General features: G+C 39.6%; 2 protein-coding genes, 1 long non-coding RNA gene and 6 other non-coding genes across 9 annotated transcripts in view; 2 read left to right on the top strand and 7 right to left on the bottom strand.

Annotated features, from left to right (window-relative positions):
• The window catches only part of LOC132984754 (uncharacterized), a 296934-nt gene that overhangs the window by 250423 nt on the left and 30689 nt on the right, over positions 1 to 15822 (top strand). The gene's annotated exons all lie outside the window — the stretch shown is intronic.
• Positions 78 to 5270, top strand: ccdc25 (coiled-coil domain containing 25). Its single transcript, XM_061051646.1, has 9 exons — positions 78 to 274; positions 405 to 452; positions 567 to 606; positions 1495 to 1546; positions 2374 to 2449; positions 2524 to 2627; positions 2737 to 2939; positions 3120 to 3165; positions 3658 to 5270. The coding sequence occupies exons 1-9, from the start codon at positions 250 to 252 to the stop codon at positions 3685 to 3687; spliced, it is 624 nt and encodes a 207-aa protein (XP_060907629.1). The 5' UTR covers positions 78 to 249; the 3' UTR covers positions 3688 to 5270.
• trnaa-agc (transfer RNA alanine (anticodon AGC)) lies at positions 5683 to 5755 on the bottom strand. Its single transcript has one exon. It is a non-coding gene; the product is annotated as a tRNA-Ala (tRNA).
• Positions 5940 to 6012, bottom strand: trnaa-agc (transfer RNA alanine (anticodon AGC)). The gene has a single exon. It is a non-coding gene; the product is annotated as a tRNA-Ala (tRNA).
• On the bottom strand, positions 6178 to 6250 carry trnaa-agc (transfer RNA alanine (anticodon AGC)). The gene has a single exon. It is a non-coding gene; the product is annotated as a tRNA-Ala (tRNA).
• trnay-gua (transfer RNA tyrosine (anticodon GUA)) lies at positions 6776 to 6863 on the bottom strand. The gene is given in 2 exon segments: positions 6776 to 6811; positions 6827 to 6863. It is a non-coding gene; the product is annotated as a tRNA-Tyr (tRNA).
• trnaa-agc (transfer RNA alanine (anticodon AGC)) lies at positions 7977 to 8049 on the bottom strand. Its single transcript has one exon. It is a non-coding gene; the product is annotated as a tRNA-Ala (tRNA).
• Positions 8453 to 8540, bottom strand: trnay-gua (transfer RNA tyrosine (anticodon GUA)). Its single transcript is given in 2 exon segments — positions 8453 to 8488; positions 8504 to 8540. It is a non-coding gene; the product is annotated as a tRNA-Tyr (tRNA).
• On the bottom strand, positions 10549 to 15096 carry LOC132984731 (uncharacterized). Its single transcript, XM_061051647.1, has 9 exons — positions 14704 to 15096; positions 14169 to 14495; positions 12829 to 12952; positions 12569 to 12728; positions 12218 to 12479; positions 11947 to 12057; positions 11645 to 11814; positions 11440 to 11556; positions 10549 to 10926 (listed from the first exon to the last, which is right to left on the bottom strand). Exons 1-6 carry the CDS (start codon positions 14995 to 14997, stop codon positions 11998 to 12000), a joined length of 1227 nt encoding a protein of 408 aa, XP_060907630.1. The 5' UTR covers positions 14998 to 15096; the 3' UTR covers positions 10549 to 10926; positions 11440 to 11556; positions 11645 to 11814; positions 11947 to 11997.

Genomic DNA, 15822 nt, shown 5'->3' on the forward strand with positions numbered 1-15822 from the left:
TATATTCTAAATATAAATATAATAAATAAATATCTACTTCCTGTTTGCGACGCGCTAACTCTCTGTAGCGTCACACACCTCGACCCAACAACTTCCGGGGTCGAACCCGTACATGCGAAAAGTGACAGCAGCAACGATCAGTCGGCACAAAACTCATTATATTTGTTTGTGTTTCCTGAAAAGCGCGTCAGCTTTGAAGCACGTTGACTTACATTTATTGTGTTAGAGGAGACTTTCAGGTCACATAAAATGGTGTTTTACTTCACAAGTGGCGGTGAGTAAAGACACAGAGTTAGCTGATAGCTCGTAGCTCTGTTACACATTTATCTTTAAAGCTTTATTATGTGTTTCTCATCATATCCCAACCAATGATTGTTGTTTTATTTATTTATTTTCTCTCTCAGTGGTGAGCCCTGACTACACAATCTACATGGGGAAAGACAAATATGAAAGTAAGTTTGTTGTTTTTAGGTGTCACACACACACACACACACACACACACACACTATTATATTATTACTATATTATTATTACAGACTCTTAACTTGTTGTGATTGTTTTTGCAGATGAGGATCTAATAAAGTACGGATGGCCTGAGGACATTTGGTGAGACTAGTTTTGTTGTTGTTGTATTTTTTTAACCTTCACTTAGGGCAGGGGTGGGAAACTGGCGGCCCGGGGGCCACATGCGGCCCTCGTCAACCCTCTATGTGGCCCTCAGGTCAATTTTTATATATCAAAACATGACAAAATCTGCCATGAAAACATGAACACCAGAAGTATGTCCATAATAATAATTGATCACTGGTACGTGTTGAGTTAAATTTGAGACATAATTGATTTTAGGAAACTACAATTTGGCCCCCTGGCAGTGAGAAATAAATGAATGTGGCCCCTTGCTGTGAACATCCCTGATCTAGGGCCTGAAAATAAAATCTCAGACTTCTTCACACTAACAAAAAAAAGCTATAAATGAGAAATAAAATGACTGAAAACAAGTTTTTCTTTGATCTTATTAATGAAATGTCACCAAAGAAAACTTAAGGTTTAATAAAGTCTCCTGAATTTTAATGTTGGGGTTAAAGTTCAAGCTGTGAAGTTGTTTTTTAAAAGTGCACAGTTTCAGGGTACAACAAAAGTTCAGGTGAGGCAGAGCAACTTTAGTGAAATACTTGTGGCTGGATGGCACATTATGGGGTCATCAAACCACTCTGTAGGACGTAAACAAGGAAGTAAACAAGGAGGGAGGATGTGAACTATGGGAGCACAAAGAGGATAGAGGATATCTAGATTTAATTTTTTTAATTCCTCCTAGACCTTGAATACGATTCATCGTGCAGCCCTACCTTCAACCATGGGAAATCTATTTGTTGTTTACATTTAAAGTGTTTGACAGATGTAGTTTTCTATCTTGAGATACATCAAATGCTACCACACATGACAGAAATATGAATCTGAATATGATCTAACCATCTCTTGCTTTTTTGTCTCCAGGTTTCATGTAGATAAACTATCATCTGCCCACGTTTATCTCAGACTGCCAAAGGTAAGAAGTTAAGATATTCAAATGTAAGTTCAGCATCATGTGTTCAGTTCTGATTTTACAGGGTTCCCACAGAAATATCTTAAAAAGTCTTAAATTAGAGTTTAAAAATCATTTTTAAAAAAGTTCCCTTTGACGGAGACTTGTCTGAAAACTCAGAGCTGCACTGTTCTGAAATGTTTTAACTTTATTTTTGTTGGATTTATTTATCTCGTGACAATTCATGATACATTTACGTCAACATAGAACGTTTGCATTTACAAACAGAGGAGAGAAGGAATAGAAACTTAGGACCTGCGAGATGTGCAGAAAAGTTTTTACACTTCAGACGATGAGAATCAAAGACACTGGCACTTAGAATAAAACGCTAGGTGGACACGGGGCCTGAACTGGATGAGGGGAAAATGCAAAGAAAGGTTGTCTAAAATAGGAAGTCAACACGAGTCATATCACTTTTTTTCAAACCGTTCAGTTCTGACTTTGGAGACGTGTTTACTTTAGAGCTGACCGTCACAGCACAACCATAAAACAAGCGTTTAGAAAGACGTGTGTGTGTGTGTGTGTGTGTGTGTGTGTGTGTGTGTGTGTGTGTGTGTGTGTGTGTGTGTGTGTGTGTGTGTGTGTGTGTGTGTGTGTGTGTGTGTGTGTGTGTGTGTGTGTGTGTGTGTGTGTGTGTGTGTGTGTGTGTGTGTGTGTGTGTGTGTGTGTGTGTGTGTGTGTGTGTGTGTGTGTGTGTGTGTGTGTGTGTGTGTGTGTGTGTGTGTGTGTGTGTGTGTGTGTGTGTGTGTGTGTGTGTGTGTGTGTGTGTGTGTGTGTGTGTGTGGTTCCAGGGTCAGACGATAAATGAGATCCCTCCAGAGGTGCTGATCGACTGTGCACAGCTGGTGAAGAACAACAGTATCCAAGGTAAACAACAACAACACTGGGTTAAGACCAGAGACTTGATGATCACAGATTTTCAAATTGTCACACCTGTGCAGGCTGTAAGATGAACAACATCAACGTGGTTTACACACCGTGGGCAAATCTGAAGAAGACCGGCGACATGGACGTGGGACAGATCGGCTTCCACAGACAGAAAGAGGTTAGTGACTGAAGGTCTGGAGGGGGGGGGGGGGGGGGTTGATCTCTACATCATGAGTCTGTTCTCATCAGGTGAAAAACACTTCAGAGTTGTTTCTGTTTGTTCGCAGGTGAAGATTGTGTCGGTGGAGAAGAAGGTCAACGAGATCGTGAACCGTCTGGAGAAAACAAAAGTGGAAAGTTTCCCCGACCTGGCGGCGGAGAAAGAGTCGAGAGACCAGGAGGAGAGGAACGAGAAGAAAGCTCAACTTCAGGAGCACAAGAGGAAAGAGAAGGATGAGCAGAAGAAGAGACGGGAGATGGAGGAGCTAAAGTGCGTCTGAAGAGTTCACTCTGTTACTCAAGAGGCTTTTCCTTTTTTTTTAGACAACATGGTGAAAGATAACTTGAGCTCGTTATCTGCGACCTTTACTGCACGATGCACTGAAGTTTAGAGTTTATTAAACCCTCTTTACTGACATCTGTTTGTTCTTGTTTCTGTCTCTCTCTCCAGGAACTATTCTTCACTGATGAAATCTGAGAATATGAAGACTAATGAGGTGAGAACGGATCCAAACACTTTTTGGGGTTTTGTTTCTGTTGTTCCCACACAGACGTGGTCGCGGTATTTTTTTAGCTCTAGTGGACTCTTCTCCTCTGTCGCCCCCCGCTGGTGGAACGAGCTTCCAAACTCCATTCAATCTGCAGAGTCCTTTGCACCTTTAAGAAAAAGCTAAAGACCCAGCTTTCATGAACACCTACGACGATGGTTTTGTTTGAAAATGACAATAATTACGATGGTTTTGATGCTGATTAGAACTCTCTAAAACAGCTGTCTATGTTGTGCTCTGCCTCTGTCCACTTCCTGTCAGCACCTGTGTGTCCGTTCAGACTTAAAGCTGTTTGTTTGCACTTCCTGACGTTGTTTCCTCCTCTCTAGATCCTTCCTTGTGTTGTACTCACTCTCTGATGTACGTCACTTTGGATTTAAGCGTCTGCTAAATGAATTGTAGAAAATTAACTCTGGCTCCCTTCCCGTGTGTGGTTTGCAGGATGGCTATGATTCAGACGATTTCATGTAAGTGGTGACAGCCGGGCAGCAAGACGACCAGATCCTCCTCCGCCCCCTCCCCCCGACTTGCTGCCACGAAGCTCCCTTGCTGCTTTCGCTTGCTGCAACTCTGCACAGACATTGAGGGAAAACAAAGACAAATGGATACCTTTTTATGCTTTTGGACACTTTGGAGCCGAAAGCGAGCCAATGAGGGACAGCGCTGGGGACCTGTCCTCGTGCCGATTGGCTCAGACTCTGTGTCCAATCCTAAACCAAGCTGGCCGGCCTCCTCATGAAGGGATCACACTGCAGATTAAACACAGGACGACAGGAATGCTGAGGATTCATACGAAGAGGGGGGGGGGCAGTGTGTGTGACAGATGTTGATGTATGTTAACACTAGTTTAGATTTAATAACCCTCTGTTCCCTTTCTTCATGTGCTCATTTCTCTGCATGTCAGATTTTATTCGACATAATTCAATGTATGAATTAAACTCAGTTAAAGTTACTTATGTGGACAAACCCTTATATTATTCTTAACAGTGCCATAAATCTGTCTCAGTCATTGTCATGTAACTGCAAAGTGGCGCCCCCCGAAGGATTATAGACACGGTGCTGCCCAAAGCGGCGTCCATATGGCTTAACAAACTGTTTAAAACCCGAAGAAATGACAGTACGTTTACGACAAGACAACAATGAATCTAAAGAAAAGGGGGAAATAAAAACTTCAAGAGATTATAGAAAAAAAATGCATTTATTTAGTTCACTTCCCATCCGGACGTCAGAGCTCCCTGATCAATCTAAAACTGATTTTTACAGATCAGAAGAAAGTAGGTGTTCTGTGCATGAAGGAGGATTGTTTGTTAGTGATTTCACTCGTCTAATGCAGAGAACAATAGCATCAGATTAGACCTGCAGATTAGACCTCTACTCTCAGCTATTTGTACTCTTTAAAGACTTCAGAAGAATCCGTGTAGAAGTTAACAAAACTCACATTTTCTAGGTTTAAAATAAAAACAATATTTGGAAGAAAAAAATTATTTTCTCGTAGGTTTCTCTAAGTTTGAAATTGCAGCAGTTGCTCTACTTCCCCTTTTTTCTAGGTAGTAAAATTATTATCAGAAGAATTCAGATTTTAATTATTGATTCGGTTCACTTTTCTTTCATGAAACCGGCTGCCACGATGTCTGTTTGTTACACATGACGTGACCTCTCTCCTCACAGCATACAGTGTGTGAGGAGTAAAGGGTCGGTAAGGTGCTTTTCATTTAAAAATCTAAATTTAATTAAAAGTTAACTTTATCACATTCAAAGTTAAAGAGGATATGTCTGAGATTTAGTTGACCCAAGATGTTTTTCTGTTCCATGTTTAATGTCATTATTTCATGAATTATTATTATCCTGAAATTTGTAGCAGCAAGTGTTATGAATACTTTGGCAAATCTACGCGTTGGGAATCAGTCGTTTCAGACGGTGTAATAATGAGCGGCTTTGAGAGGGGGAGAGAGTATTTTGAGGCCAAATGTTTGTACCATCTTGCATCTCATATGTAGCTTTGTTAGTACGACTACCTGTGCTGCCATTTGGAATTAAAAACACCACTTTCCTCTATATTTGCAGTTTTCTTACCTACACAGAAAAAGTTTGAATTTAAATCAGACTGCATTGCACCAATCATCATCTCAAGTCTACAGTTTCAGCACCAGTGTTTCAACACTAAATCCAAATTTAAAAATGTGTGTTTTAAATATTACATTCAATCTTAAATAAGTGCACCCTAATTGTTATTTGTAAACATCTTCATATAATATTCCTTTACTGGTATTTATAAGATTATTCCAAGGACATTCTTCAATGTGTTATTGTTTATATCTCCTTAAATTACCCTTATGGGTTTGGGATTATCCTGACAGTTATAAACTAATAGTATAGTGAGGGTGTTGCACTTAGTGAATCTCCTCAATTGAATTTGCTCACTTGTGATTCTTTGCCGTCTATTTATCAGGAAAACAACGAAAAATCTGGAGGATGCGGGCATCGATCCCGCTACCTCTCGCATGCTAAGCGAGCGCTCTACCATTTGAGCTAATCCCCCGTGTTGCGATAAACGGAATGACGTCACGTTTGGAACGTAAACTCAGAGCGTTTTGCTTTTTGGTGTCATGGTAGGGTAATTGGGGAATGTATGTTGAATATAGCAGCACATAATATCACTCGGTATGATATTAAAAGGTGTTCCTTATTGTTGTTGTTGTCGATTAAAAATTAAAAGGTTTCATTGGAGGATGCGGGCATCGATCCCGCTACCTCTCGCATGCTAAGCGAGCGCTCTACCATTTGAGCTAATCCCCCGTGTTGCGAATGACGGAATGACGTCACGTCTGGAACGTAAACTCAGAGCGTTTTGCTTTTTGGTTTGATGGTAGGAGTGTATGTTGAATATAGCAGCACATAATATCACTCAGTATGATATTAAAAGGTGTTTCTTGTTGTCGATTAAAAATTAAAAGGCTCCTTTGGAGGATGCGGGCATCGATCCCGCTACCTCTCGCATGCTAAGCGAGCGCTCTACCATTTGAGCTAATCCCCCGTGATGCACCATGACCCCATTACGTCACTACTTAAACAGGTCTCTAGGTCTCCAACTTCAACTATACAAAATGATATCATTAGTTCCTAACAGTTTTCTGAAGTTGTAATTTTGGCACATGTATTACAGCAATGACCCAAAATGATTCTGAGTCTAAATAAAAATGTGAAAGATGGAAGAACCAGCCAATAGTAGAAGAGGTGTTATGCCAATTAATGTTACCCGTGAAGAAACAGAACTACAACTAGAACATTTAGCTAACATACAGTTCATCTTAAACGTACACCGACGACGCTATTTACGGAATATATTTACACACAAACAACAATTTGCTTATAATCAACCCCTGAACTTACAGTGTAGTGATGCCTCTGTCCACTTTGCGGAGGAAACTTCTAGAGAAGGTAGTAACTTGGGCTAAGCTAATGTTACTTGTGTGGAGGAGGGCCTGATATTTTCGGTGGCGTTTAACTAAAAACTGGAAATATTATCCTGTTCACGCGTTTAACCAAGAAAAAAAATTCCTCCTTCGAGCCGGATTTGAACCAGCGACCTAAGGATGTCTTTCATTTCACTCTACAGTCCTCCGCTCTACCAACTGAGCTATCGAAGGGGCCATAGACGATCTATGTAGAACCGCTTAAAAGGATAAGAGGCCTCAGACCCCTTGAAACATATTAATGTAAACATACTAAAATAAATAAATACATTTAAATATATAGGAAATAGCCCTTTTCAATAACACAATATGATTATTTATTTATTAATTTCAACTTGTCTTTTTGTCTTTTTGTGTCCCTAATGCACTTTAACTTATGTCAATACTGTCCATTTACATTTAATCTTTCATATTTAATCCCAAATTGGCGATTCTTCTAAAATTTGTGAATTAGATTATAGTATATAAAACATTATGGAAGGGATTTATAAAGTTACATCTTATCATATCTTAATTTTTCAATACAAATATTGATAGAATAATATTGTACTTTTGGGTAATGTACCTCCTGGTTGTGTTATTTGTATATTAAGTGGAAGTCGGTTTGGTATTTTAAAAGAAATGCAATAAAGGGTCATTCAAAACTAAATTTGATTTCTCCTTTGAACTAGGTGCTTACAGGACTGAAATATAAACTGAACACAAGGAAATTTAAAAAGCAGATAGGGAGTAGTGAAATAGACACAAAGCACCATAGGTGGTGATATCAAGTCTAATTAAGACCAAAAGGCAATATAAATATAATATTTGTTCTGTAGTACACAAACAAAAACAGCCATTTATACAATTAAAAGGTAAAAGTATTTTGTACACAACCATCATTACTGGGAAGAGTAGAAATAGAGTATTCATCTAAGACATTAAATGTTTTTTCATTAATTATGAAAAAGAGAATTTAAATGTGTATGACTACAAAAAATACCAAAGCGATAAAAATAACATACAACACATTTAAAGTTTAAAATGTTGCATGAAACACCTGTAGCATATAAAGCTGTGTCCGACCATGTATTGTCAATTTCATGGTTTTGTAATACCTTTGTTAATTTGTCTTCTTTTATGATACTTTGTCAAGCCTTTGACCCATTAAATTAAGTTAAAAACTCACCATCTGGAAGGTGATCACCTGGGCGTGATGACGGTATATGGACTTGAAAAACTATCTTAATAAGATAATTGTTAGTTTGTTAATAGCAGTATATTCTTTTTCTCAGAAAAAGGTTTCTTTGGAGGATGCGGGCATCGATCCCGCTACCTCTCGCATGCTAAGCGAGCGCTCTACCATTTGAGCTAATCCCCCGCGATGCACCACTGTGTATGACGTCACTATATAAACACAAGAAAGTAACGCTCCAGATCTGAACGTAACTTTGAGCATGAAGGTGTGATGGTGTGCACTCAACGTGAAAAACCTACTAATTAGTAATTTAAAGTGATGAATTATGAATTACAGCACCTGTATCGTAGAGGCATTCTTACCAATACAATTCAAACAGTTATGAACACATTTAAAGTAACAGAAAATACTTGTATACTTCTAATTGAGAGTAAATCAACATAAGGAGAGGAGGGGACCGGTGTTATGTCAAATTATGTTACCTTTCAATAAGATTCATATCAACTAATGACTTTTTAATGTAGAAAAACAAACCAAACGACATGCTCATCCGTCATGTTGTACATCAGTATTAAAAAAAAGATATTCCTTCGAGCCGGATTTGAACCAGCGACCTAAGGATGTCTTACATTTCACTCTACAGTCCTCCGCTCTACCAACTGAGCTATCGAAGGGGATGAGAGAGCAGAAGACGCCATTTGCAAGCAGTAATTGACCCCAGAAACTCTCTGCTTGATGCGACACAGGAAACAAAGTACCTGCTACAGTGTTAGGATGTAACGATTCACTCAACTCACGATACGATACACTCAACTCACGATACGATTCACTCAACTCACGATGCGATACACTCAACTCACGATACGATTCAACTCACGATACGATTCACTCAACTCACGATACGATACACTCAACTCACGATACGATACACTCAACTCACGATGCGATACACTCAACTCACGATACGATACACTCAACTCACGATACGATACACTCAACTCACGATACGATTCAACTCACGATACGATTCACTCAACTCACGATACGATTCACTCAACTCACGATGCGATACACTCAACTCACGATGCGATACACTCAACTCACGATACGATTCACTCAACTCACGATGCGATACACTCAACTCACGATACGATTCACTCAACTCACGATGCGATACACTCAACTCACGATACGATTCAACTCACGATACGATTCACTCAACTCACGATACGATACACTCAACTCACGATACGATACACTCAACTCACGATGCGATACACTCAACTCACGATGCGATTCACTCAACTCACGATACGATTCACTCAACTCACGATACGATACACTCACGATTTATTTTACAAAATGAGACTGTAGACAAATTATGACAGGAAAAGATTCCTTTCGGGGATGCAAACCCGCTTGTTAGTGTGCTTTGGGCCTTTTAGTGTTTTTTCCTCACAACAAGGAGAGGTGATTGGAGCTCCTCACTGTGGTGTCGATTAAACGCTTCATCATGTTGGTTGTGATGTTTGTGTAGTTCCACGTCTTCTTGCAATATTTGCACACAGTTTTTGTCTTGTATGTTATCTTCTCACCTCAGCCAATATGCTTCCACACCTCCGATTTAAAAGACGGTGGTGGGTCCTAAATTTCTAAATTTCTAAATCTCGCTCTGCAGATGCCAACCGCCTCTGACGCTCATCATATTATCGTGATTCATTTTTTTAGATTAACAATGTGAATCTTGACTCCTTTGTATCGATTTATCACGATTTTACACTTAATCTTTATCCTTACACAATTCATCTTTACCTCCCTAGTGTCTGATGAACTCAATCTTCCGCTTTCACACCGGTGTGGTGGAATTTCTGTAGTTATTTAGATTATAATGTACAGACGTCATTATGTTTATTCACTGTTCTCTAATGTCAGTCAGACCTGACAGAGTTCAGCTGTTAATAGAACACCAAGTACAGCTTAGAGAGTGTCAACTGTTCTTCCTGATATCTGCTATCAAGATGTTTGGTAGACTTTTTGTTATTGACGGCACAGGTTAGTCTAGGTGGGTCAATGTGACACGACCCTGATAATGGTTATATCTTTTGGGATAAATGCGATGCCTTCTGTTCTGCAGATGTGATTGAGCAAGACACGAGTACAGAAGTGTGATGTTGAATCATGTCTCCTCATGAGTATTCTTCTTATAAACTTTCATCAACATAAGTAAGCCATCTGATGTCAACTGAGTCTTATTGTGTGGAGTCAAGTCTTAGTAATTTCTTCAACCGGCCTTAAATTATATTGTGCTGTAATGGTTATAAATGCCCTTTTAGATTTTCAGTTGAATTACCCAGAAGAAACTTGGGAGATGTTGGTAATCCATGCCTTGCATGTGGTCATTTATACGCTTAAAACTAAATTTTTCAGTTCTGATCAGGAGACGTTTCTAAACCTTGTTTCAGTTTCCTGAATGTGATCTCCCTGCAGAGTGCATTAAACAATTGAAGAGCCTCTACGGCCGAGGGGGATACACAAATAAGTTACTCATGATAAAAATGGTGAGTTTTTATTTTACTATAACTATGAAATCACAAAGAACTACACTTCCCTTTAATACTGGATACTCTGCCTTAATTACTGTAATATGTTGGGAAAGAAACACAGAAATTACACCAAACAGTATTTATACAAAACTTTTATTGTTGGATGCACACAACTTTTATAACAAAGTAATAAAACAATAAAACAGTTTATTCAGCCCAGTGTAGGTACTTGACCTACAGGAGCTTCATGAGCTGGTATCGGGGGCTCTTGGGCCGCCCGCCTGCCTGCGTGGTCCTTTAGAAATGGACCGGGTGTCCTGACACCAACGGACAATTTGTGAGGTTCAGACCTGCCCTTAACTGAACCTCGACACTCATAGCTGCAATCCCCTGTCAGTCTGTCAAACTGTGCCGGGCAGATCCTCGTGGGTTGGGGATTTCCATCGCCTCAGCCACATACGGAGCAGAATCCTGGAGGACTTTTCGAAGAAGAGGTCTAGGAGCTCGTCTACGTAATCTGTGATACAGAAAAGCAGATTATTATGTTTACTACGTGAAACTGTCTTCTTGCTGTTGCACATTTGTGTCTTGTTGCTTTTTTGTTTACTTAATTTTCTCATTTTTTGAACAGACATACATAACAGATGAACAAAAATATCAACCCCCTCCCCCCAAGGCTCAGACAAAGACAGAAAAATAAATAAGTCAATTAAAAAAAAAATTAAAATGAATATAAAAAGTCACGAGACTAGACATGATCTTCTTACCAATACTATGTGTTTACTTTTAAATACAATATAATTATATACACATATCTTTAAAAATAAATAAATGTACTACACACTCAATGTAAGGGAAAACCTTCAATGAAGTCTATAAAAAGACTCCAGGGGTCTCATTTATAACCGTTGCGTAACGGGGTCCGAAACTGGCGTACGCCTTTTCCCACGCAAAGTTTATGATCTATAAAAACAAACCTGATGGTAAAGTGTGCGCACCGGTAAGCAAACTGTGACCCAGGCGTACGTACATTTTGACGGCATGGGACTGTCGTCGACAGTTCAGTCTGTATTGCAGGTCCCCGGTTGACGTTGACGCTCGGGGACGGCCCGAGTTCTCATTGAAGTGACGGGCTGCCAGGAAGAGTCTTTGACAGACAAACATCATGTTCAGAAATGTTGTTGGATAAATATTTAAATTGTAGATTTAAGTGTTGAAACAAAGTTCATTATTACCTGCGTAACATCCCAAGAAAAGGGAAGGCGACATTTTGGTGCAGACCGCAGAACGGCGCTGTTAAAGACCTCCAGCGAAGACCTCTGACGGTGTTGGCTCACTTTTGCCTCATCTATTAGAATCCCCTCGTTAGCTAGAACTTTCTCCAGTCTGCTGAAGGCTGCTGATCCTGTAATAACAAAACATTTTTAACTATACACTCAGAGGAAACTTTGAGAGCAAACATGAAGAAATAATGTGTAATATATGGGAAGGGATCAGAGGTCACAATGAAATTGCAAATTGAGTTTCAACAATTTACATTTGTCCCTTCAAGTCCCTAGTGGATGCAGACGGGGGGGAAGTTGGATCTTCATGGGTGCGGTTGAGGATGGAGGTCCACTCTGCCCCCCTCTCTGGCCGTGGAAGAGTCCTGGAAGAGCAGAAAAAAAAGAGACAGGATGAGCATCAACTTCCTGATAATATTTTTTTTTTTAAATCCTTCTGGGGAGTAAACATCTTTTCTTTTCTCACTATTTATAAAACTTGGCAACATAACAGACAATATTTTACTACAAGTCTTTATCCATTACCTCTTCAGTTTTTATAGTTGCACTGACTGCAGAGGACCGCTGAAGGTTTCCAGCAGGAGCGCCTCCAACATCTGGCTTGCTGCTCCATTTTCGTTCAAATCGACAGTTTTGGCACTGCTGATCTACATATAAAAACGGGCCCATCCGTCTCTGCTGTACATCGCAGACCGCCTGACACACAGGGCACTCCTTGAAGATCTCCAGAAGGTATGTTTCACAGATAGTAAACGTAGTCTTATTAACGGGACCAGAAGGCTCAGGTCTGTAAGAATGAGAAACACCAACTATCATAAATCATAGAAGCAAAAGAAGTTGAGAAATAAAGACAAAGATTAGTACCAAGTTACTCACGTTACATCAGTCGACCCACTCAGGTCTTTGGCGGAGTCGGCAGAATCACACGTGAGCGGGCTGCACTCTTCCAAGCGTGTTCTCTTAAGCGGTCTCTTCGTCAACGTTGATGTGCCGACAGTGACACCAACGTCCTTTCTGGGCACCGAGCTCTGCGTGCCTTTGTTCAAAGAAAAGGAAGACGCACGAGTCATTATTAACGGCTTCAAACTTCTTAACATAACGCATGACATCACATCTGAAAATGTACGTCAGCATACCTTTGCTCCTGAAGCGAGCTTGGAGCGTCGTCTTGGTCAGCTGTGTGCCGACTGAACACCCCTTTTGTGGGTCGGTCTGGCAGGCCGCGTCGAGCAGGACGGTCCCTAGCTCCAGCAGGCTTTCCTAAATAACAAGAGCAGTAACATGTAACGTAAAGAAAGATACTAAACAACAATGTGTACATAATGCAGCTATGACTCCAATTAGTAAGGGATTCATTTGAGGTCATATTTGCAATTCAGTTTCTGTATCCAAACACGGAAATCAACAAAAAACATTCAGAAGTGCATTCTACTGTTAAAATGACAAGTGACATATCCGCCCTTGTCCATAACATAGAATAGAATAGAATTACTTTATTGATCCCAAACTGGGAAATTGTGGCGTTACAGCAGCAGGTTATCCAAACACACAGTATGAGTAAAAAACACAATGTTAGCAAATCTAAACATAATATAATATTAAATACAAAGTAAATAAGTACTAAAAATATCAAAACTAAGAATGTGAATATATACAAGCAGGATTTAACTAAGCATTACTAGTCTTAAATATAAGGATTAAATATGGAAGATTAAATGTAAATGTGCAAGAACAGAGTTGTAAATGGACAGTATTGACATAAGTTAAAGTGCATGAGTGTAGACATATTATTAGCAGAAACTATACAATATAACGGCGAGTAGACAGAAAAATGAAGTGAACATGAGTGCAGGGATAATTTGTAGATTTAACATGTGCAGAACAATGAGTGAATTGAAGCCAATCTTTGCAGTGATTTTAAAGAGGACATATTATCCCCCCTTCTCCACCTTTTCAAACAGTCCCCCTGTGGTCTAAATTAAACATCTGTGCTGTGCTTTGTTCAAAATATAACATGAATCAAGCACCAGAGGAGGTTTGTGACCCTGTATAAACCAGCTCTCTCAGAACGCTCCGTTTTGGTGTGTGTGTCTCTTTAAATGCAATGACCCCGACCCCGCCCCCTGACTTGAATCACTCCTTCCCCTAACGAGAAAAATAATGGCGGACCTGTTCAAAAGTTTTGTTCTAGGCTGGGGGTGGAGATATCAGGGGAGGGGATTTTTTTTTTTTTTTTTTTTTTTACCAGAATCCCACTGTGACATCACAAGGAGAGCACATTTAAAACAGAGCATTTTCCTCTGTGTTGTAAGACTTATGCAGACCACAAACAAAAGGACTGGATGGGTTTATTTCACATGTTGTGGGTCTGTAGACACTCAGGTTACCCAAGTTCAAAAACATAAAAGTGGATTTTTCATAATACGTCCCCTTTAAGAAAGAAAGAAAGCCTGAGTTAAGAGAGAAAGTTCATTACCTGGTTTGTTGTCCCCGATATATCCAGGCTTTGTGTAGCCAGATTACTCAGAGGAAGGCTGGATATGATGAGCTCGCTTTGTGCTCCAGATATATTCATCATGCTTTGTGGAGGCAGGTTCCTGAAAGGACGGCTGGCTATGATGACCTCGCTTTGTGATCCTGATATATTCACCATGCTTTGTGGAGGCAGGTTCCTGAAAGGCAGGCTGGATATGATGAGCTCGCTTTGTGGTCCTGCCATATTCAGGCTTTGTGGAGCCAGATTAGTCAAAGGAAGGCTGGGTGGTGCATCCCTAGGCCTCTGCTCGTTGTAGCGTTGAGATACCTGCATCACAAACACAGTAATGTAGAGACAAACCCTCTGCAGACCTAATGTAAAGTGAGTGAAACAACACATCTATTGTAACTTTGCCTGAGGTTAACCAGGACACCTCAATGAAGTCTGAAGTCAGGCCAGGTGCTAATGTTGCTATCAGTGTTAGCCTGTGCTACACACAAACATTACTTGTATTCTGGCTTTTTGAAAAGCTTACGTTTTCCTCGTCGTTTGACCTGACACGGACAGTCGGTACAGACCCGTCCTCCAGCAGGAGTTTGGTGGCCATTCCTGAACTGTACTGCCCGTAGTTGACGAAGCAGTCCGGGGTGAAGTGGTCGGCACACACGCACAAGTGTTTCCCCACCGAGGAGGGGACGTCTCCATCGTAAATGAAGTCCAGCCACTTCTCTCTCAGGTCCTCTGCAGCCGGGAGTCGATGGAGGGACACGGGTGGGTCTTTACAGCCAACGACACAGCAGCGTTTGTGCTGATTTCTCCCGGTCGACATTTCTTCTTCTTCTTCTTCCTCTTCTTCTGCAGCTTCTGAGCTTGCGCGTAAACAATGGCGGACTTTTTTTAAAAGTGGAAGCCGGGAGGGGAGGAGGAGCGGGGGCAGGCAGACCCAACCGTGTGTTCCTGAAAATGTGATTTATTAATCAATAACAAAATATATTGTATATTGAACACAGGCTACCGTGGGCCATTATGGAGGACTAAAAGTGCCAAAATGAAATATATAATTAATTAAATAATTAAATGTGTCATCAATTATTTAATATTGGAAATAAATCAACAAATATATAAATACATATATAATTATTTAATTAATTAAATGCATGCGTTATTAAATAATTATTTAAATGTGTCATTAATTATTAAAAAATTGGTAATATATAAATAAATAATTTATGAAATACATAAATAATTAAATAAATGTTTAAATAATTATTTAAAATATTCATTCATTCTATGTAAAAACACATCTATTTATTCCACTATTTAAATAAATATTTAATTATTTAATAACATGCATTTAATTAATTAAATAATTATAGATTTATTTATATATTTGTTGATTTATTTCCAATATTAAATAATTGATGACACATTTAATGATTTAATTAATTATATATTTATATATTTAATTTCGGCACTTTTAGTCCTCCATAGACCATAGCCAAAACAAGAAACTTGCATAGCCAATGCCAAAACAAGAAACATGCACAGCCAATGCCAAAACAAGAAACTTGCATAGCCAATGCCAAAACAAGAAACATGCACAGCCAATGCCAAAACAAGAAACTTGCAGTCTCTTTCTGCCATCCATTGTGCC

The sequence above is a fragment of the Labrus mixtus genome, chromosome 12 (assembly GCF_963584025.1).
Source record: "Labrus mixtus chromosome 12, fLabMix1.1, whole genome shotgun sequence".
NCBI lineage: Eukaryota > Metazoa > Chordata > Actinopteri > Labriformes > Labridae > Labrus > Labrus mixtus.

What these genes read in the sequence shown, in the direction of transcription:
- ccdc25 (XM_061051646.1), top strand. Translation starts at nt 250, where the DNA reads ATGGTGTTTTACTTCACAAGTGGCG. An exon ending in GGGGAAAGACAAATATGAAA is followed by an intron (nt 453 to 566) that starts GTAAGTTTGTTG and finishes TTGTTTTTGCAG; the next exon opens with ATGAGGATCTAATAAAGTAC. An exon ending in TTTATCTCAGACTGCCAAAG is followed by an intron (nt 1,547 to 2,373) that starts GTAAGAAGTTAA and finishes GTGTGGTTCCAG; the next exon opens with GGTCAGACGATAAATGAGAT.
- LOC132984731 (XM_061051647.1), bottom strand. Translation starts at nt 14,997, where the DNA reads ATGTCGACCGGGAGAAATCAGCACAAACGCTGCTGTGTCGTTGGCTGT. An exon ending in GGTCAAACGACGAGGAAAAC is followed by an intron (nt 14,496 to 14,703) that starts GTAAGCTTTTCA and finishes TTTGTGATGCAG; the next exon opens with GTATCTCAACGCTACAACGA. An exon ending in TATCGGGGACAACAAACCAG is followed by an intron (nt 12,953 to 14,168) that starts GTAATGAACTTT and finishes CTTGTTATTTAG; the next exon opens with GAAAGCCTGCTGGAGCTAGG.